The sequence below is a fragment of the Mustela nivalis genome, assembly GCF_964662115.1.
Source record: "Mustela nivalis genome assembly, chromosome: 3".
Classification (NCBI taxonomy): Eukaryota; Metazoa; Chordata; class Mammalia; order Carnivora; family Mustelidae; genus Mustela; species Mustela nivalis.
In genome coordinates, this window is record NC_139022.1 from 79798228 (window position 1) to 79821519 (window position 23292).

Sequence of the window (23292 nt, forward strand, 5' to 3'; positions counted from 1 at the left end):
AGTTGGAACTTTTAGACCTTCCTGAGCTCCAGGAAGGCTTGGGCTTGCTACTAGTGTCTGAGATTGGGGGAGGTGAAGTCTTATGGCACTGAGGCCTTACTCTGTGGAATCTGCTGCTATCTGCAGTGGATAGTGTCAGAATTGAGTTGAATTGTAGGACACTCAGCTAATGACTAAGAATAGCTTGTTGTTGGTGGGGGAAAAAAACCCAGATATTATAAACCTTTTAAAAAATGTAAACACTTTGTGAGTTCCCAGGTTGTCATTTTGTCAGGAGACAAAGCTGTACATCAAAAGAATAAATCTCCAGAGTAGAAAGACAATATTGATTTATTTATTTTTATTTTTTAAAGATTTTATTTATTTATTTGACAGAGAGAGATACAGCAAGAGAGGGAACACAAACAGGAGAAGAGGGAGAAGCAGGCTCTCCGCTGAGCAGGAAGGCCGAAGCAGGGCTTAAGCCCAGAACCCTGGGATCAGGACCTGATCTAAAGGCAGAGGCTTAACGAATGAGCCACCCTGGTGCCCAATATTGATTAATTTTGATGCTTAAATAAAAAATAACCCATTACGGGGTGCCTGGCTAGCTCAGTGGGTTAAGCCTCTGCCTTCAGCTCAGGTTACGATCTCAGGGTCCTGAGATTGAGCCCCACATAGAGCTCTTTGCTCAGCCGGAGCCTGCATCCCCCTCCCTCTCTGCCTGCTTCTCTGCCTACTTGTGATATCTCTCTCTCTCTCTCTGTCAAATAAATAAATAAAATATTTTTATATATTTACATATTTTATATATATATATATATAAAATACTAGACAGAATTCACTTAATTCACTTCAGGTATTGACTAGGACCCTTCAAAGAGGTAGCTTTGACCATTGGTTATCTTCAAACTGAAGGTGAATCCAAATAATAAAACAGTTATGACTAATAAGATGATAGTTCTCTATCTGAGCTAAACAACTTCTTACGGAGAAAAATTAATACAAAATAATCCTTTAGAATAATAACATTTAACATTCTTGAAAACCTTCCCCCCAGTTTTATAATACAAAGATATTCTCTGGGTCTGTGCATAAGACTCTTAGAAATGACTCCTTTTAGTAGGAATATTTGTTACATTATGACCAACCCCTTGTGAATAGAGACTAAGTTCCACTATATTTTTTACTTCACAGGTATACTTTTCTGATTTGGGTAAAGAAATAGCTAAGTATCTGTGTTAGGAAATTCTAATTTTATTTAAACCTAAGGAATATTTGCATAAGGTCTACACTTTGTCTCCTCTATTTTTTATCACTCCTTTCTCATGTGCCCTGAAGGTGTCAGCAGCTAGAGTGGAACAGGTTTGCATTCATGTTCTCTTTTTATCTTCAGTATTTGTTCTCTTCCAATATTTCCCTTATACTCTTTCCATGCTGTGAAAAGAGACTCAGGGTTGTTGCTGAGTGGCTGTTTTTGGATCGTGGCTGTCGGAAAGCCACGATCCAACTCCTTTTCATCCCTAGATTGTCCTATTGTGGAGTCTTTGGGAGGAACATCTTCAAACTAGGTTTCCGAAAAGCAGACATTTGGCTAACCGTGTCTCTGCCCACCTGCAAGGAGCTGCCTTGGAGGGAGGGCTCTTCTGCCTTGGAGCTGCTGATTGGCTTCAGGCACCTACTCTAGGTTACCTTTGTGTCACCATTGCTAAATTGACATACTGAAGGAATCTGTGTACTAAGGTCCTATCACTGGAAGCAATCTGGGTAGGTTTACTTGTTGGATTTGTCCTGTTTTTAAGAAAGTACACATTCCTTATGACATGGGAATACTATTTTGAGAACTGAAGTAGAGAACATTTTTAATTGGGCCTTATTGTTCTTTGCCTGAATATCTATTGTGACTATTGTAATACATTCTTTGTCCTTGGCTTCTCATAGGAAGAATATGAAGAACTGCTTCGTTACACTATCGTGACCCCAAACATTGAATCAGGTGCTCTACAGCCATGTCATTCTAAAGGAGAAGTGGTGCCAGATGTGCGGGTTCCTACTATAATTGATAATATTCTTCATAATCAAGGTTATGTATATTTTTAAAGATATCTCTTAATTTAAGATGTTACTGAGCTCATTAATGCTGTTGACCTAGGATTGCAAAAATGCTTCTCCAGTGATTCTTCTCAGTCCTGTGTATCACTATCATCTGGGGGGAACTTTTTCCATTTTAATGTTACTCTTGGCTCTTATATGACAGCTGGATTTTTATATGAACTTTGTTGGACTATTACTTTTATGAAAAACAATAGTGTTAAAGCAACACGGTAGCCATTATATATTGCTCAGTGGAATATACTGCATCTCTACTTACTCCAGTCGGTTATATACCAGGGTTATTTTGGAAACTAATTGCCCAAGGCCCCAAATTAAAGATAGGTAACCCTCAGAACCTTCTAAGTTTATGAACCATTGCTAGGACTTTGTCGGCAGCATTTTTGTGAGTATGGAAGACTGTTTGGATTATCACCACAAAGATGAACCCATTTTGGACTATGTCAGGAACAGAATTGAAAGCTAATACATACCAAGAAGTATATTGATAGATGAATGGAAGGTGGAAAAAGGAGGATAAACCTCCTTTCACCTATCCATTCCGTATTCAGTAAAGTACAAGATCCGAAACAGCTCACCCTAAGTAAATATTCCTTAAAAGGGCACAGAAAGCCCTCCTAAGATGAGCCTGGCAATGGGCAGTTACGAAAAATAGTCATAACTCCAAGGATCTCTCCTTGAAGGTACAGGACACAGCCTACTCAGAGTCAGTGGGCTTGTGGGTTTATGGGAAATTACAGCCCTGGTATTTGGTTCCTCTCCCTCTGCAGACATGGAATTTTCATTGCTCTTCAGTCTTCAGCCTATTGCATTGGATTATCAAATAGGACCAGAACCTAACACTAAACATTCTAACACTGAACATTTTCTGCCCAAAATTTTAACTGATTTCAAGAGATCGGACCCTGGGATTTATTCATTCTTCATCAGTGATCTTGACCATGTTTTGATTACACTGGGTACCTCAGCCTGTAGTTCCTGCTGAGCAAACCCAAAGTGCTGCCTACTGTCATAAAATGTTTAATAATCAATCCATGTGTTTACCTTCTGTGTCTCTACCCTTTTCGTGATCACCAAAATCTTGTTTCCTTTTCCACTGGCTGCCCTACTACTGTACTATTGTTCCCAGTGACACAATTTAGGATTCCTTTCCTTGCCCCAGCTCCAGCCTTTCAGGGTCATCACTTGGGATTCAAGACTGTTCTTTTCTAGCATGCAAGATAGTATTTATTCATTAATACTCTGCCTTTTTCACAAAGAGTTTGAGAACTAAGCATACAACATGCAGTGAATTTAGATATCCCAATTCACACGTAGACTTGGTTAGAATTTATAAATTTATCATCCCATTTTCTCCTCTTGGTATTGCTGTTGCTTGGTTTAAGGCTATGTGGAGGTTGGTAAAGTATATATAAGCCTCAAACACAGCCATCCTTGTGAAGTTTTCCTGTTTTCTTTTCACCATATATTGAGTGAGGGTTCCTAAGGTGGAAGTGAGGTAGTCTCTGTTCTGGGGGAACCGCTGTCATTTTTGTTTGATTACAACTAGTGAAGAGCAGCAGGCACCTGGAAATACCTGTGTTATAATATAGCACAGCTTTTTTTAAGTTCTAATGCCATTTATCCACTTAGTCTCTTAGTATGAATTGAATGCTATAGTAGGCTGAATTCTCTTTCATCTGCATTTGGTGGGTAAAGTTGAGCTTCCTGATAGTACAATAAGATGTTTTCTAAGTCTCAGATTTTTTTCTTTCTTCTTATTCTTTGACTTAGTGTTCCTCATTCCCCAGCATGTTGTATTTTGCTTGTTCTAAAATCTTAGATACTGTTACCTTCTTAAATTAGGGATGTGCATTTAGGCATTTAATATGAGAGTTGTTTGGTTTAATAAAAAAATTTTTTTTTAATTTTCTTTTCAGCAGGAAATAGCCCTGTTGTAAGAGAAACAAGGATGGAAGTTGGAAAAGGATGTGACTTAAATATTTCAAGTCATTCAAAGACAGATGGTATGACTTTTCCTTAGCTTCTTTTTATTAATATATGACATTGTGTGGTTTGGTGAAAAACATTTGTGTAGTAAGAGGAATAATTTCAGCATATTACTTATTGGCAGGATTTTTAAATGTTGCTGTTGCTAATTTATTAACTAATAACTGTTTAAAATAATTTCATAAAATTCCAAAATACTACAATTAAGACAGGTTAATCTGTTACAGTGTGTGGCATCCTTTCTTAAAACTGCTAGATTAGAGGGCAAATCCTTTAGAAGAATTATTGGGATGTCAGAGAGTTTGGCCCATTTAAATGTTTTCATGAACCAGTGCGTTATTTCCCAACATTCAGGTATTTGTATATGATTTTTGTCCTATCGTCATACCACTTGTTCTATCTTTTTGTGTTTTTTCTTCAGATATATTCATTTTTTGCTTAAATTCATTTAAAGGAAAATTTGTATGTGCCATTGCTGATTATAAAACTCTAATATGCCCTTTTTATAAAAGAAAACAGTGGTGGGGCACCTGGGTGGCTCAGTGGGTTGAAGCCTCTGCCTTCGGCTCAGGTCATGATCTCAGAGTCCTGGGATCGAGCCCCGCATCGGGTTATCTGCTCAAGCAGGGAGCCTGCTTCCTCCTCTCTCTCTCTGCCTGCCTCTCTGCCTACTTGTGATCTCTGTCTGTCAAATAAATAAATAAAAATCTTTGAAAAAAAAAGTGGTAAAAATAAATGAAACTATAACACAGTTATTAAGTTTTGATTGAATACCGCTGGTGAATGTGTTGTATTCAGCCTGAAGTCTGCTTTTCTTTGTTGAAAGGAGAGAGGAGCAAGTGTTACAGCGGTTATAAAAGGATACTAGCCCCGGACTGAAACTTTTCCTTTGACACAGAATGTTTTAAAATAATTAAAATAGAACATTTTCCTTGCCCTGTGACTCAATGTTATATAATGTATGGGCCATTTAAGCCATCGCATAAGAAATATCTTTACCCTTTAGTTTTCTCACTTGTAAATAAAAGGCTTGGGCAGTGTAATCCCTGGGGGACATTTCAAGTTCTTCATTTATGTGATTCTATTTTTAAAAAATGAATATATGTTTAAAAATAAAAAATAAAGAGGCACCTGGGTGGCTCATTGGGTTAAGTCTGTGCTTTCGGCTCAGGTCCTGGGATCAAGCCCCGCATCGAGCTCTCTGCTCAGTGGCGATTCTGCTTCCCCTCTCCCTCTGCCTGCCTTTTTGCCTACTCGTGCTCTCTCTCTCTCTCTGTCAAATAAATAAATAAATAAATATCTTTTTTAAAAGGTAAAAAAATAAAATAAAAAATAAAAAGCAGAGCCTCTTACATTTCCCACAAGTCCTGATCTTAGTGAAATCTAGTGAAAGAAAACATTCATGTACTTTGTCTCTCTGCTTTTATTCTTTGGGATTATTCTTCAGAATAGGTAGGTAGTATCTCATATTTGACTAGCATAAACCATTTGTTGATAAATTGTTTATGTAAAAATATATAATAGGGAATGACTTTCCCTTTCACAAAGAATTCTTGATTTACCTTTAAGTAACAAGTTCTGTACTAGCCTTATCTTTGTTTGACTCATCTCATTCACTAAGGAAGATAGGGAGGGCCTTTAATCTTGGTTGTTAGGACCCTCATAACAAAACTGAAGTATTGTGAGAAATGATGATAAATAGTCTCTAATTCCAGCATGCACATGTGATAAAAGAGTAACCTTTTCTATTTTTTGCTTTTTAAAAGGAGATGCCAGTTCTTCTGGCTCTTTCACCCATCCCTCTATCCCCCCCCCTTCCACCATGTATAGGGGCAGAGGGTGGGAATTATGTGTATGTATTGTATATATGGATATCCATAGGATATCCATAGGATATCCATAGGATATCCATATATACATACATATATAGACCTATATGTATGCATATATATGTACATATTTTCACCCATATGTTGAAGGCCAACAGTGTGCCTTACAACTGATTATCTTATTATCTGTACTAGTATGTACTAGTCTCTTTCTACTTAGAGAGTTGAATTTTAGTCGTGTTAAAACACATACCAGTGTTTTACATAAAGTAGTAATGACCTGTATACAACCACTGGGACCTTGGTTAGTTGCTTAACCCTTTCTGAACCTGTTTCCTCATCAGTGAAGTGGAGATAATAATGCCTATCTCTCAGACCAGCATGTATTAGGAGAGCACATCTTTACAACACTTTTATTACAGGAACATAGTAAGCACTTAGTAAATGTTGATATGATGATACAGATGATAATACCTTCAGTTCACACTGGAACTGGATATATGAAGCATCCTTGATTGGGACAGAGGTCATTTTGGGGAGGGAGGGTAGGAGGCATCTCATGCTTGTCAGTCCTCAATCAGTGACAGGACTAAAATTACAGTATTAATTTCAGCCTAAGCGCAATTTAAAAGTAAGTACACTGAGAGGTCATTTCTCTGCATTTTACTCCACCTCGGTGAGTAATTGACATGTCACCCTCCATTAGAACTCCTTACATTTGGGTTATCCATCCTCCAGCCTGACCACAATACCTTTCCTTCTTCTCCAGGGTCATCGCCAGTGTCGTCACCAAGGAAACCCTCACACCCTGTCATGGATTTTTTCAGCTCTAACCTCTTAGGTGACTCTTCCTCACCAGCATCTATTTCTAGTCATGCAGACGTCCATGAAATCGTTGTGAGCGATTTTCTTATTTCAGATGAAAACCTTCAGAAGATGGAAAATGTACTGGATCTTTGGAGTTCAGGGCTTAAGGTATTACACTTGTTCAGTTACAGTTGTTTAATATGTAGGATAACAGTTCTGCTTGTGATCCCAGTACTCACTGTTTTCTTTGAATCGAAAGATTTTGTGAAAAGAATTAAAAACTAAAGAGTTTTTGAGAAGATCAGTCCAGTGTTTTTTTTTTTTTTTTTTAAGATTTTATTTATTTATTTGACAGAGAGAGATCACAAGTAGGCAGAGAGAGAGGAGGAAGCAGGCTCCCTGCTGAGCAGAGAGCCCGATGCGGGACTCTATCCCAGGACCCTGAGATCATGACCTGAGCCGAAGGCAGCAGCTTAACCCACTGAGCCACCCAGGCGCCCCGATCAGTCCAGTGTTTTAAATCTGTATTTCTCAGTCTTTATTATCCATACGGCTCATTGTGTTAAGCAGCAGCTTGTTGTTCAGCAGGTCTTGACCAGGGCCCTGAGAATATGCGTTTCTGACAAGCTCCCAGGTGATTCTGCGAGTCCAGGACCCACATTTTGAATAGCATACTTTTCAGTAGAAAGAGCTACTATGGGTTTCCACTGGATTTCTCATGTTTTTAAGGACTCAGCCTATGTGTGACACAGACACCTAGTGAAGCCTGACCATATCATAGCTGTGAAGAAGGGAAACGTCTCCTTTTGTAGGAAACACAAGATCCAATTTTAGCAACGTGTATTCATTTTATAGCTGCTTTGAGCAACCACGGTGTGTAACTGCTAAGACTACAAAATCTGATTATTTTAGTGATAATATTGGCCTCTAAATAAAACAAAGTATTACAGAAATGGCTTTTCTTTTTTTTTTCTGCTATTTACTATATAATGCAGAAAATGACAGTTTTTCTGAAACATAGTTTGAGACAACTGATTTCACATTCACAGTGAAATTATGGTCATGAGAGTTCTATGGCATTTATATTTCTCTACTACTTAAAACTATAAATTTTAGAAATAATCTTTCATTATAGTTGTTACCATTTTTCCCCTGTGGAACAGGTTTCATCCTTCTAATCATGGTGTGAGTTCAGTGGAGTAGCCACTCCCAGTCATTTAATTTGTTCTAGGTTCAGATAATCATATTGTTACCTAGTTTCTTTGATAACATAATTTTTGGGTATTTTTACTTATGCCAGCCAGTAGAGTGAAAAGGGGTCAGATTCAGCAGTTTGTTGTACAATGTCCTTTGTGATAAATGATTTCGAGGAAGAAAGCATCAGTCCCATGGTTTCCAATATCCACTTCTACCTAAGTAATTTCCCAGTCCTATGGCTGAGCCTCAGCCATACGCCTACATTTCTGCTTTCCCTGGGCCATCTTAATATGGACATTGAAGTCCTTGAATAAACAAAGTATCTGTTTACTAGTGAAGGAGACCTGAAGGTTGTTTTTCTTTTAAAGAACAACAAGGTTTCATACAAAATAACTTAAAATAGGAAAAAAATTCATTTCCCTAGTATGGCGAATGTGAACTGAGAACAACAGTCATGGCTGTTGAAGACATTTTCATTAGGGACTTTTATAAATAGCTCTTATGTTGATTGCTTGTTCTGATTATCTTTAATGTTTCTTAATTTCAGTGTAATTTTAAGAAGTAATGTTAAACAAACTGCTTAATTGCTGGTGTATTTTTCAGACAAACATCATATCTGAACTAAGCAAATGGAGACTTAATTTTATTGACTGGCACCGAATGGAAATGAAAAAAGAGAAAGAAAAACATGCAGCACACTTAAAACAACTGTGCAACCAGATCAACAGCTTGAAGGAGCTGCAAAAAGCCTATGAAGTTTCCATCGGGAGAAAAGATGAGGTCTTCACTTTTACATTTCTTTTTAAGTGAGATGCAATAAAGATCTTGCTAGGTAATAAATGCCAGGAACAGATTATTTAGGTCATATGAGATACAAAGGGAAGATTGTTTCAGAAGCTGGGAAAAACAAAAACAGATGCACAGAGGGGCGCCTGGGTGGCTCAGTGGGTTAAAGCCTCTGCCTTCAGCTCAGGTCATGATCCCAGGGTCCTGGGATAGAGCCCCACATCTGGCTCTTTGCTTGACGGGGAGCCTGCTTCCTCTCTCTCTGCCTGCCTCTCTGCCTAGTTGTGATCTCTGTCTGTCAAATAAATAAAATCTTTTTAAAAAACCAAAAAACAAAAAAAACCCAGATGCATAGAAATAAGATATATTCATCCTATTAAACATGCCAGGGTCATGTCATTTAATCTTTGTCACCACCATGAGTGTGCTTAAAGTTTTAAAAGTGCATGCTAAATATTGGGATACTTAATTGTTTTCCCCAGTCTTTTTCTTCCTAACTGTTATTAAGAGATTATCATGGAACCAGCATTACCCCCATGTTAAACTATGTTTCTAGGGACCATTTTAAGTATATCACATTTTATTTGTGATATGTCTTTATTCATTGATAAAAATTTTTCCTATTATTATAGACACAGAGAGCACTTTTTTTTTTTTTTTTAAAGAAGGAGTACAAGTGCCCAAAGGGTGGGTGAGTCAGAGGAAGAGGGAGAGAGAAAAAGAGAATCTCAAGCAGGTTCCACACCCAGAGAGGAGCCCAACACTGGGCTCAATGTTACCACCCCGAGATCATGACTTCTGAAATCAAGAGTCAGATGCTTAATAGACTGAGCCACCCGGACGCCCCACACAGAGAATACTTTGTACTTCACTTTCCTCTAGCCTCTTAAGAACAAAAGAGTGAGGTTCAGGTCTTCACTAATTTTGTACCTCACGACAGTACTCACGACAGCACCTTCAACAGCAGAATGGGCAATATATCCACTGTTTTTCCCGCCCCTCCCCCGCCACGGTGGTTTTCAGAGACAATGCCTCAGCTATTTGTCTGCAGATGCAGCATTTACTGTTTTAATGAACTAGATAAAGATTATATATTTTTAAAAATATATATTTTGGCGTTCAGGGTATTATATAGAATCAAACATTTTATTTAATTTACTTTTTGAAGCATCAGATACTAACATCAGTCATTTTCTCTATTGCCCTCAAAACTCTGTCCTAAGGTTTTAAAATATTTGAGTTTAAGGATTTTATTTATTTATTTGAGAGAGAGTGCATGAGCAGGCAGGAGGGGCAGAGGGAGAAGGAGGCTCCCTGCCACAGGGCTCAATCCTAGGACCCTGAGATCATGACCTGAGGAAGGCAGACACTTAACTGACTGACCCACCGAGGCACCCCAAAATATTTTAAATATATATTTTTCAATTTCAAAGTATCACACACAAGAGTGTACATGGGTCCAGTTTGAAAATGAATAAGATAAACAGCTATGCGCCACTATAGAGCTCAAGAAATGGAATATTACTAATGTCTTAGCATGTATACCCTTTTCCACTTTTGAAAATTATCTAAAGAACAACCAGAATAAATGTATTTCAGTAAATATGCCCAATTTACTAAATCTTGCTTGAATGTGGCCAATTTAAAAAATATATTTTGGCTTCTCAGTTCTTTGTAAGAGAGAATATTGTTTTAAAATTTAAAAGTCGGGTGCCTGGGTGGCTCAGTGGGTTAAGCCGCTGCCTTCGGCTCAGGTCATGATCTCAGGTTCCTGGGATCGAATCCCGCATTGTGCTCTCTGCTCAGCAGGGAGCCTGCTTCCCTTCCTCTCTCTCTGCCTGCTTCTCTGCCTACTTGTGATCTCTCTCTGTCAAATAAATAAATAAAATCTTTTTAAAAAATAAAAAAATAAAATTTAAAAGTCTTCATAGATTTAAAAAAAGAAAAAAGAACAGGAAAAACTGAAGAAGAACATTATAGTATAACTGTTGTTTGCTTTTTTGAGTTTGTTGAATCTAGAAAATCCTTAGCAACTTCTAATCCAAAGTACCAAAAGTATTTAGGGCCCAGAAAGATGTTTAAAACCCTGGTTGCTGCCCTCAAGTCTAGTGAACAGGGACTTTTGTGTATATGTAGCAATATATTCAAATATGTAGTTGTCTTTCTTGAATTAAATGTCAATGACTATATTAATTTTTATATATCTAAACTTTTTTTTATGATTGCCAAGATACACATAATGAAGATTTTTCTTTCTTTTCTTTTGTTCCTTTTCATTCATTGATATGTAGTGCATTCATGTGGTCAAGGTTTTTGGCCTTTTTACAGATAATAAAGAGGTTAACTGGATGACTATACAAGTGATGCATAAGTATTCTCTTGAGCATTTTTTGATACATGAGAAAATCACTTTACAAATGACTATTATTGTAACAACACAATAATTGAGTTAATTGCTATTTACAGGTGATTTCTAGCTTATCTCATGCCATAGGCAAGCAAAAGGAAAGGATAGAGTTGATGAGAACATTCTTCCACTGGCGAATTGGCCATGTTAAATGCAGACAGGATGTAAGTATAAAAACAAAATGATAACTGACAGATATTAGACTTCTGAAACTCAAAAGGGTTTAGGATCACATTTTAGAGTTATTGTTAAAGCTAATGAAAGATTTATTTTCTAATCAAAATGAGTTTTATAATTTAATGTTGCTGTTATTTCAAAGAATTTTAGTGTAGTTTGGGGAAAACACCTCTTATATTTTATAGGTCAATTGATCTTTCATTTCCCACTTTGTAGTAAGTTAGTAAGGATCTTACCTGACTAATAGATGCCCTTGTCATGGAGCCCCTTTAACAAATTTAATGTCAGATGTGATTATGAGGAGAAAGAATTTATAATCTTTAACATATCATATGCTTATTATATTGTTTTTCCTTCAGAAATGCCTGAATATATCTTCTTCATAAAGAGGCAGTACTGTATCAATATATTATAAAATTGTGTGAGTGTTTATTGTGTAGACTTGCCTTAGAGATGAGAATCAAAGAAAACTGTGTCTATATAGCTTCTTAAAAATTCTTTAGTTTGTTTATAATTTAAACTTGAACATCTTTATTTTAATAAGAGCTGAATCAGGATAGCAGAGTAAATATAAATCAAGAATAGTAAGTTCTGATACTTCTGACAGGATCAGAAGTGGAAAAGTATGAGAATATATGTATATCCCACAGGAAGACAGTATAGAGACTCAAGAGCATAGGGGATGGATGGATATGTGTGTGTGCGTGTGTGTGTGTGTTTTATTTGATGTTCATGTGAGCCATGGAATGATCTCTGTGCATTTACTTCTAAGAAATTAATACTTAAGGAAAAGGCTACTACTATCATGGAACAGGATTTCTCTTTAAAGGATACTTTCTTATGCTTTCATTGTTTTTTTATTAATCCTGGTAACCTACACATATTGAAAAGAGCTATTTAAATGAGAATGGCATATTTTAAAAGTTATTTATCAAATGAAATGATGAGAATATATTATGTTTAAATGTTAGTTGAAATACTTGAGGCTACCATCAGTTTTTGAATAGCTTTTCAAATTTAAGAAAATTGAAATTGGAACTACTTCAAAAGAATTTAAATCCACTGATAAAAGAAGACTGGCATATACTTCTATCTGGATCTATTTGGCACTCTATTTGATGGCAAAGTGTCTGAATTAAATTAGCATTGCTTATGGCGGTGGCCACCAGGTGGAAGAGTACTAATGGCACCTAAAGCCATAGGCCCCACCTTCTCAGCCTTGCAGCCACTCTGTCCTTCGCCTAGACCTGCTTTCAGCTGAAAGGTGATACAGACTAATAATGCCAATGTCAAGTTACTCGTTTCCTTTCTTTTGTTTTTGTTTTTGTTTTTTTTCCTCCTAATTTGATGGGTAGCATACAGCAGTGATATAAGGATAAGAGCTTAGGTTCTGAAATGAGGTGGGGCTGGCTTTTCCCTTTCTATTTGTGTGACCTGGGCAGGTTACTTAACCTCTCTCTAAGCCTGTTCTGTCTGCAAATGAGAATAATATGATTATACAGGATTAGATGATAACTATACACTGCTTACCTCAGGGTTACATTATGTATTTTAATATCACTGCCAATATATTTATCAGTTACTGTGTTTTTGAGGTTGTATATTACTTTCATTTAGGCCTATGAAGGTAAACTAGCTGACCAGTACTTCCAGAGAACTTTACTGAAGAAAGTCTGGAAAGGCTGGAGATCCATAGTACAGAAACAGTGGAAAGATGTGGTAGAACGAGCTTGTCAAGCAAGAGCAGAAGAAGTTTGTGTCCAGATTTCCAATGATTATGAAGCCAGAGTCGCTGTGGTAAACTTTTTTTATACTTTCAATTTCTTTTAATAAAAATTAAAAAGATAAAATACTGTTTATAGTTAGGCAGAGTAACCCATTTCTCCAGTTCCATTTACTGCTGTGTAAATTCAAATGAGACTTCCTGGCAGAGAACACTAGTTAAGACTAACTTAACTCTGACCTCCAAACTTTAGTTGGCTCTCTTGAATATACACTTCCCTTGGAAATCACCTGTAGACCCTTACATTTCTAAGAAAGCATGTTTTCTTATGCTTCTTTACTTGGCCTTTATTGAGCCAAAAATAAAGACCCAAAACAAAAATGTTTATCCTTATGTTAATGTAAGTAAATTATGTTCTCATAAGTAGTTGCATATAAATTGAAGTCATTTTCCCACTGACTTTTATTAACAAACATTATTTCCAAGGGAAAATATTTGAGACCCAAAATTAAATAAAAACCACGGTGAAGAATGCAGAGGGCCTCTTGAAATCAAATATTAAAAGAAAACCCTTTTTTCATCATTATAGGACTAAGTTCTTAACGTTAAAAATAATATTCATTATATAAATAATTTGCTGCAATTCAAGATGACTTGAAAAAGAAAAATTCAGTCCCTTGAGATTTGGCCTATGGGATTGTACCTAATGCCACTTTGCCCTGTAAATTCTATAGATGATGTTTAGTTAAAAAGAAAGAATGATAGAAAAATTCTGTTAATAGTGCACTTGGGTATTTTTTTCTGAAGAGATGAGAGTCCGTCTGTGGCTTTAATGTATTTTGCTTAATAGTCTGCATAAAAGTTTTATGGTCAGAAATGACATATCTGGGCGCCTGGGTGGCTCAGTGGGTTAAGCCGCTGCCTTCGGCTCAGGTCATGATCTCAGAGTCCTGGGATCGAGTCCCGCATCGGGCTCTCTGCTCAGCGGAGAGCCTGCTTCCCTCTCTCTCTCTGCCTGCCTCTCTGCCTACTTGTGATTTCTCTCTGTCAAATAAATAATAATAAAATAAAATCTTTAAAAAAAAAAAAAAAAAAGAAAGAAATGACATATCTATTTGATATAATTAAAACACATCAACAACCTTTGGTGGGACCAGCATGAAATTCCCCTTGTTTGAAACTTGATTTTATGGTTAGGAATGAAAATGGTTTATTGATAGAGACAGTAAGAGGTAGAAATGCACCTTTTAAAATAAATTGAGATACGTGGTGGAAGAGGTGAAGTGTTTTTAGTATTTTACATAAGAATAACTTCAGAGCTTGACAAGAGGGCCACACTAACAGTGCCAGCAAGGACTCCTGCCACCACTCCAGCCCCAGCCCCAGCCCCAACCCCAGCCCACCCCTGGCTTCAGCACCAGCACTGGCTCAGCTCTGGCTGTGGCTGTTGTGCAGCCCCCAGCCCTCTTCCCGTCTCCCCACTGCAGCCACGTGGTCCAGCCACGCCAGGTCTTTTTGGCCTCCATTGTGAAGAGTGACAGTGCAGTAGAAGCATGGCCTGAGTTTTCGGGACCCTGTTGAGAATTGTTGACAAGCATTCAACGAAAGTCACTAACAGCTTCTTTTCAGTACCTCCCAGTGAATCAAAAGATGAAGTAGTTGTTGGCATGAAATTCACTAAGAACGTGTATGAATTACACAAGAAAGTCTCTCCAAATGAGCTCATCCTGGGCTGGTACCCAGCAGGCCGTGACATTACAGAGCACCCTGTGCTGTTAAGTACTATGGCAGGGAAGTCCCCATCCCTATTCACCTCACTGTGGGCACCAGCCTCTCTGAGCAGCAAGGCCTAGGTCAGCACTTTAATGGGTGTCCCTGAGAGTACCATAAGGGTAATGTTCTCACCTCTGACAGTGAAAGTAGGCATACTGTGACACTGAACACATTAGAGTCGACCTGATCATGAAGACCTATTTGAGCCCCAACCAGATGTTCAGACTCTCAAGCAATCTACAGCAAGCCTGAGGGGCATGGGGTCACATCTGGGATGCCCTGATAGTATTGCAGTACACAGAGGATGTGCTGTCTGGAAGGGTGTCAGCTGACAATACCACGGTCCATTTCTTGAGGAGTCTGGGTCACCAAGTACCCAAGATAATTCCCAGTGACTTTGAGACCATGTTCAACAGCCACTTGGCCAATCTCAGAGAGTCACAGATTGCTCTCACTGAGAAACTTATAAACCTGTGAATGGGCCCAGGCAGCACTCTGGCCAGTCTAGGCCACCCTAGGACTCAGAATAGAGTGAAGTAGAATGGTTTCCTTGAGGTTTGAGTCACACTGAGTCAGTCAACTCCTTGTGACTGTAAATAAAAATAACCCGCTTTTTGTAAAAAAAATAACTTCACAGTGTAAGTCTGTGTTTTGACTAGTTAATATCCTTCCTTGAGTCTCAATCTTTTTATTCTTTTCAAAAATTCCCCTTATTTAGTTATCTGGAGCTTTGGAAAATGCAAAAGCTGAGATTCAAAGAATGCAGCAAGAAAAAGAGCACTTTGAAGATTCCATGAAGAAAGCTTTCATGAGGGGTGTGTGTGCATTAAATCTCGAAGCCATGACTATATTTCAAAACAGAGGTGATACAGGTCAGTTATTTTGTATAAAGTTCTCTGCCTACTTTCAGAAAGGATTTGAGGAGATTTCAGTGATTGATGTGGTCTATAGTACTGATTTTCTGCAATGACTATGTCTTGTCCAGGTCTGGTATTTTTAACTTGGTAGTGTCATACCCAGTTTTAAATCTGCCTTGAAGATTCACTCAGTTTTGGTTATTTATGGTATCTTAGATCTGATCAAGTAAACTGTCAACTCTTAAGTGTTTTGGCTCAGTGTTAAAATGATGTTTTGAATACAAAACAGTATTATAAGGCTCTTTTAACTAATAACTGCAATGCCTTCAAGTACAAAATTTTTATTTTCTTAAGTAGCCAAATTCCTTGGACCATTTTGTTTATTAAATATTTATCTAGTCATGGTTTCCCATTTTAAAAATTCTTATTTTCATTTTAAGAAAGACCCCAACTAAAACTAATTTTCAACAAATATAAATATAGGCCTATCTACAACAGTCAAGTAAAATAATTTTATTTCAAGAAAAAAGAAGTCCCTGTATTAGCTGGGGTCTGTGTGGTTTATGTGGGTGTTTCTCCAGCAGGGCTTAGAATAGCACATGACTAGAGTCTTTGCCACTAATTTGCACCGAGGCCTATTTTCCTTGGTGAGTTTTAGTATTCTGCTCTGAGCAAAGAAGATAATATAAATCTTCCCCACCTGCTTCACAGAGGGTTCTTTTGGAAATGCAGTGAAATATAATTGGAAGCTCTTTAAAAGATAAAACATACTTTGACATGTAAGATGATAGCAATGATAAAATTATCACTATCTTAATTCACATCAATCTGTTTTATGTAAATATGTGAACATTTTTTGTGATATATCCTCATATTAAATCATATTTGAGATTCACAGTTTATCAATGACACAGTTTCATTTTGAACATCATTAACATTCCAATCCAGTGCATAACTTTTCTGTGGTTGTCATACCTTTATTTTAAAACATCTTCAAACATTTATTATTTAAATTGCATGTGGTGTGGATACTAGCAAGTTAAGGCCAATAATTTTTTTCTGAAGCAGTGAGAAATCCTAGAATCTCAGGGCAGAATAGTTTATCTTGCTAATACCCAAAGGAGTACTTGATTTCTTCAATAGATGGTCTTTTAATTGAATGTCAACAATGAAAACAAACTCACCACCACCAGTTGTAATTATTAGCAAGTTATATGTATTAAATTGAACAATTTAATTATCTACTTCTAACAGATCCTAGATTTCACAAGTGACAAATTATACTTACTACATTCAATTATAAGAGACCTGTTTCTCATAACCTACATAAGAAGATTATGAATTGATTAGGACAGAGTGTTCTACCACCTTAATAACTTTACTATCTTAAATTTTTTAATTCAGATACAGCTTTGTCTCCTACAGGCAAATATCCAGAACTGGATTTGGAGAAAAAGTATTCTGATAATTATACAACATGATTTGTTTTGCCCCTGTTGCTTTTAAATCTCCTTTTATCTGCAGTTAATGCCAAGTCCTGGGATCTTAATTGTTCTGAATGACTGTCATCACAATGGGGGTTAAAAATGACAGGAAAGTAAGACACACTAGCAGTAGTGTTGGTAAAGCTACCAAAAGCAAAAGTTCAGTGTTAACTAATGTAAGGTTTGCTCTGTGATTTGTAATTTTGTGGCATTTCATTAAAAGCTTTAAAAAAATTTTAATTCTAACAAGATAAAATTACTTCTGGCCCTTTTTCCTCTAAAACAGCAGTTTTTTTAAAAAGCGGTTTTTAATAATGATGTATCTATCTTGTCACAGCAGAACAAATACTTGGTTTTTTGTGTGTCCTGACTTTCTGCTGTCTATGATCTGCAGTGCGTCTCAGTAGTATCCTAAATCTTAAATCTAAATCCTAAATCCTGAATCTCAAATCTGTATAGTATCCTAAATCTTAAAGATTGGAAATTAGAAGTTTTATGAAGAAGGCAAATGTGACAATAAAAATGGCCTTTAAATGGTACCTGCCAAATATTAAAGCAGTTTTAGGAAAGTAGAAAAATGCTTTACAGATTAAAAAACTTACCCCAGTTAAAAGGAGAACAGTTATTAAATTACAGTGGAAAAAAAAAAAAAAAGGGAAAAAAAGGGAACTGCATAAATCAGCCCACGTTAGCAAGAGTTAGTCAGCTACCTCTATTCCAGGGAATCCCATCATGAGAACTCATTTTTGTACTTGTTCCACATCTGATTGAGTCTGCCACCCACCTAAAAAGACACAATCAGAATCACTTGCTATCAAAAGCATGTTAAAACTATGTTTTGCTTTTAAAGTAAAAAGCAGTACTTTATATTGAATTAGTCCCTCTCATCAAAGGATTTCAAAAGATCTATGAATTATAATCCTCATTCAGCTTTGTTAATGAGGTACTGTTACTCTGTTTTATATAAAGATAGCCTAAGAGAAGGGATTACACGGAGAAAGACAACTATCATATGATCTCCCTGACATGAGGAAGTGGAGATGCAACATGGGGGGGTTAAGGGGGTAGGAGAAGAATAAATGAAACAAGATGGGATTGGGAGGGAGACAAACCATAAGTGACTCTTAATCTCACAAAACAAACTGAGGGTTGCTGGGGGAAGGGGGGTGGGGTTATGGACATTGGGGAGGGTATGTGCTATGGTGAGTGCTGTGAAGTGTGTAAACCTGGCGATTCACAGACCTGTACCCCTGGGGATAAAAATATATGTTTATAAAAAATTAAAAGATTAAAAAAAAGAGAGGGCGAGAGAAGGGCTTACAGAAGCCCAAATTTCAAATACAAAGAGGATAACATCAAAAACCATTTAAATGTAGGGCCATAGAACACCCTCTATTCAGACATTCTGAAGCATCTCAGTGACTGAATTTCCAAACCCTCACCCTGGTGTTGGGTGCTACATAGATACAGTCTTATAATACTTATACAGTGCTTATAATACCTGGGGTGGAGGGAGGTGGGATAAAATATGAAGAAACGCTTTGGTTTAGCTTCTGGAAGCCAGTGTTGCTCCTTTAATCCAAGGGTAAGGTTCATTTTTGAGAGAAGGTTACTATATAGGGTGCCACTAAAATTAGTTACGTGTGCAAATATACCTAATCCATGAGTTTATTTAATCCACTTGCAAGAACTGATTTCTTTTACAAAGTTAAAAGTAAAAATTTTAGTGTTACTGATTTTTAGTGTTATTTACTGATTTATTATTGTTTGCTGAAAAATCAAGTTTAAAATATATTGATTTTGTTTGGATAGGAACAACAGATGGAAAAGAGAGGGTATAGGGATATCAAAAAAATTCTACAGATCTAAATACCAGGCAGTTGTATGAAATGGTTCAGAATGAATCCTTAGACTCAGTGTGACCATATTATTATAATAGCTGTTTTGGGAATACATTTTACTCAGCTGACATCCTAGCTGAATACATACTTATTTTTTTTTTATAATTTTTTATTTTTTATAAACATATATTTTTATCCCCAGGGGTACAGGTCTGTGAATCACCAGGTTTACACACTTCACAGCACTCACCAAATCTTTTACATAAGAGCAAATCTTCATTAGTTTTCACATATTGAAGGAAATGGTCTTTAGTCTTAAGTGGTTAATGCTAACATTAACCAGTTAATAATGCTAAACATTATATGCAATACATGACAGATTCCTACATTTTCTTTAGAACCAAATTTTAGCTATTATGTATTTTCATTGTTGGGGGCATAAAAGGAATCTTAACCTGGAAGACTGTTAATGGAGTTATTTTGCAATTTGTAGGGATAGACTTCACAAATAAAAAAGAAGAGTATGGCCCTGGCGTTCAAGGCAAAGAACATTCTTCTCAGTCAGATTCTCTGGCCCCTCAGATGCCCTCAGTGGTTGCATTGCCACCGTCCCCGCCAGCAGCAGCCATGGGAGCAGCCAGCGCCTCTGCTTTTACCTCCGCTGCTTCCGTCACTTCTGCTGGGGCCACTTCTGCTTCCTCTGCTCACCTTCCGGTTTCTACAGCTCTTGGCTCCGGGTCTACAGTTGCTGCTCACCTTCCAGTTTCTACAACTCTTGGCTCTGGGTCTACAGCTGCTGCTGCACCAGAAGAAATGGTCAGTATGGTTAATACATGTGCCTGTGTGGGGAAAGGGACTCAAAACTTGCATGTATATTGGGAGATTTTTCAGTTAGGACATACTTTCCCATGGAGGAAAATTCTATATGGTATTTAGGCCCAGCCATAGAAATAGTTAATATATGAAGTAGCTAAAACAATTTTAAATGAAAATAATGGCTGAGAGTTCTATTACAGTAGTGAGAATTAAAAACTTATTAATTTCACATTTTTCAAGAATTAGTCAGGAAAAATAGATTTGAGAAAGAGTTGATGACAGACTTTATTTTGAAGGGAACTCATGGATATGTATTTTCAAGAGCTTAGAAGATTAACGGCTCTTTTGAATACTTATTCAACTACAGCTTTCCCTTTCCCTGAATGTAGCTATATCATTAATACTATTCTGTTGTTACTCCATCTTGATTTGAGTAGGTTTGTGTTTGTAATTCACAGTTGGAATAAAGATGGGAGTAGTTTTTCCTAGTTACTGAGCTTCTTTCAAGAGATGTGCATAGGGCATAGAACTGCTGAATGGGAGTATTTGTGTGAGAACTTGCCTGAAGGAATTAATCAAACTAATTAATATGGAAGAATTACAAAGCATGTCAAGGTCCTGACTCCTGAGGCTCCCCTTGTTAAACCTGTATTCTTTATAAACAGCAGTTCTCAAAAGTGAAGGGAGTAGAGATACAATCCAAACTTATCAGACTCACTTCTGCTGAGCTTTTTAAAAAACAATGTATCCCCTAGGCACGAAGGCATGTCTAGTTTTAGAAAGCTCCTGAGATGATTCTGATTTGCTTGTGTCCCTCTCCTCCCTGACCCCAAGCACTTACCTGAGAGGAAAGAAGATGGCAGAATAGGTTTGATGTCCCAAAGCTCTCCTGGCAGACCATCGGAAGCTGCCATTGCCCTGGACAGCTCTCTGTAGCTAAGGAAGGCATTGAGTCAGCCAGACAACTGCCCATGTGGAGTATTCCAGCTGACATGAATTTCTGCCTTTTGGAAGCTACTGACTTTAGGGGAAAAATATGTTGAGATCTGCTATTTATCACATTTGCTCTTGATTCAAAGAGGTTAAAAAATATAGCTGTTAAGAGAAATTTGAATGTGTGAGGGAGTTTTGACTTAGAAATAAGACACTGAAATTCAACTCTGACATATGTTCAGCTGTGTTTATTTTTCATGATTACACATTTTCAAGTGTGCTTCTATACAGATGATTTCATTTAAGTAAATACGGTGAGTGTTTATTTAAATTTCTGGTTTGTCATTCATGTTGCATATTCAGATAATACACAGATATAGATTTTTCAAAAATTCCCTTCAAGTATGACTACACCATTTGTACATCTGCATATATGTATAAACCTGAACATGCACAGGAAGAAAATGAATGAGTATGCTTACCACCCTATTTGTTACTTTTTGAAATAATTTGAGATAATTTTGAAGTCTTTGAAACCTGAAAGACACAATATTGTGGAGACAGCCCTTTCAACTACATCCTCCTCTATTAATAGATACACATTCAATTTTGTTCACATAAATACAGTCTTTACGGTTAGGGGGAGAGGAAAATCAGAAGTAAATCCCTCTAAGTATAATGCTAATTTTCTTCCTTCCTTATATAATTACAGTCCTCAGATTCAGGTTTACCTGAATTTGTCTCCTTATTTTTAAAAAACCATAATAACAAAAAAAAGGAATAAGGACATTAGTTGGCTAGCTTACCTAATGTGAAATTGTCATTGTTGGGACTAGGAATGGAGAGATTTGTGAGGTAGGCCTGGTTATCTTTCTTTTCATTTTAATCACAGAGGCTTCCTATGAACTATTTAAAACTTTTTCTAGTCTTAGTATTTTCAGTAGCTGAAAGGAGCTGTTTACAGAGAATAAACTGCAGAGCCTGAGAAACAAATAACTGGAGAAAGGAGGATTGCCAGCCTAGTAAAATAACACTTCCCTTTGCAAAATTTTTAATTTCTGCAGACATCCTCAGTATGTTAAATAAAATGCCAGAATTTCATGATGGAAAGCACTCTTCAAGAAATAGATTAGGCAGTTATACAAGCAAATATGTTGCAGTTCACAAGACTGGACAATGGGTGACACTTTATTCTTTTTCTAACTCCCAGTTGGAATAGTTGACAGGTTTCAATTGGATTTTTAAACTCTTTAGTAATACTGAGGCCCCCTCTTAACTTTCCTCTTCATCTGAATGTAAAGTGAGAGGGTATCATTAGGCGCCCAGCACTGGTTTCCTCATTTTATAAATGGAAACTGAGGTTTAGAAAGAGGGAGGGGTAACTTGTCTGTGGATATAAGCAGTAATTCCAGCAGAACTGGAATTTAGACTTTTGACAGTTTGGCCACAGAACCCTGTCTCTTTTTTGTTTTTCTTTCTTTCTTCTTTTCTTTTCTTTTCTTTCTTTCTTTTAAAAGATTTTATTTACTTATTTGACAGACAGAGATCACAAGCAGGCAAAGAGGCAGGTAGAGAGAGAGGGGGAAGCAGGCTCCCGCTGAGCAGAGAGCCCGATGCGGGGCTCGATCCCAGGACCCTGAGATCATGACCTGAGCCAAAGGCAGAGGCTTAACCTACTGAGCCACCCAGGTGCACCTAGAACCCTGTTTCTTAACCAATAATCAAGTTTGTCTCCATGTCAATTATTAAGATCAAATAATGAGTTTTAAAACTATGTCATTTCCCTTTTCTTTCTTAATCCTTTTGATTTTGTTGCTTTTGTTGATATGACATAAAATGCTAGAATTTACATTTTTATAGCATTTTTAAAGTCAATTAAGCTGATAAATTTAATGTGATTCAACATGACTGAGACCAGTAAGTGGTCATTTTAGTCAAAAAGTCAGTTAAAAAAAAAAGTTAAAGCAGAAAATTTTTTAAAATTATATATACATATCTTACACATCATTTAATGTTCAAACATGAGTGTGAGTGTTAATTTGCTAGTGTAGCTGAACCAGTATGGGTTCACAGATTGTAATTAAGCCATCTCTTTTAAATAAGCTACACTAAGTGGATTATTTTTTCTGTAATTTCCAATTTCACTTTTTGTAAGTAAAGCAAGAATCTAACAGAACTTGCAGTGCAATCTGATTATAGAACAAACTATTTGAAAACGAAAAGCAGACTTGGTAAACGTGCAAGTCAATTAAGACAACTATTTCAAAAAAGTGATAGAGGTTTCTTTTTAGTCCTTATTGTTCTTTACTAGAATATGTATTTTTCATCTTACTGAAGGCATTTTATTTTTTTAAAGATTTTATTTGAGAGAGAGAAAGAGAGAGAGTGAGCACAAGCCAGGGGGAGGGGCAAAGGGAGAGGGAGAAGCAGGTTCCCCGCTGAGCAGGGAGCCCAAGTACTATGTACTACACACTATGCACTAGACACTATGTGGGGCTCAATCCCAGGACCCTGAGATCATGACCTGAGCCAAAGGCAAGTGCTTGACTGAGCCACCCAAGCACCCCCTACCAAAGGCATTT

General features: G+C 37.0%; 1 protein-coding gene and 1 pseudogene across 6 annotated transcripts in view; both read left to right on the forward strand.

Annotated features, from left to right (window-relative positions):
• The window catches only part of POC5 (POC5 centriolar protein), a 34759-nt gene that overhangs the window by 5074 nt on the left and 6393 nt on the right, over nucleotides 1-23292 (forward strand). For 2 of the 5 annotated variants that reach the window (XM_082725849.1, XM_082725851.1), the window contains 8 exons: nucleotides 1921-2062; nucleotides 4011-4097; nucleotides 6679-6884; nucleotides 8517-8693; nucleotides 11166-11270; nucleotides 12901-13080; nucleotides 15498-15651; nucleotides 19455-19777. In XM_082725849.1, the coding sequence (XP_082581975.1) occupies nucleotides 1921-2062; nucleotides 4011-4097; nucleotides 6679-6884; nucleotides 8517-8693; nucleotides 11166-11270; nucleotides 12901-13080; nucleotides 15498-15651; nucleotides 19455-19777 (1374 nt within the window). The remainder of the gene's footprint in view (nucleotides 1-1920; nucleotides 2063-4010; nucleotides 4098-6678; nucleotides 6885-8516; nucleotides 8694-11165; nucleotides 11271-12900; nucleotides 13081-15497; nucleotides 15652-19454; nucleotides 19778-23292) is intronic. The other 3 variants (XR_014310361.1, XR_014310362.1, XM_082725850.1) reach the window with 3 other exon arrangements.
• On the forward strand, nucleotides 13816-15256 carry LOC309861920 (eukaryotic translation initiation factor 3 subunit F pseudogene; annotated as a pseudogene). The gene is made up of 2 exons: nucleotides 13816-13825; nucleotides 14570-15256. The product of its transcript is annotated as a eukaryotic translation initiation factor 3 subunit F pseudogene (transcript).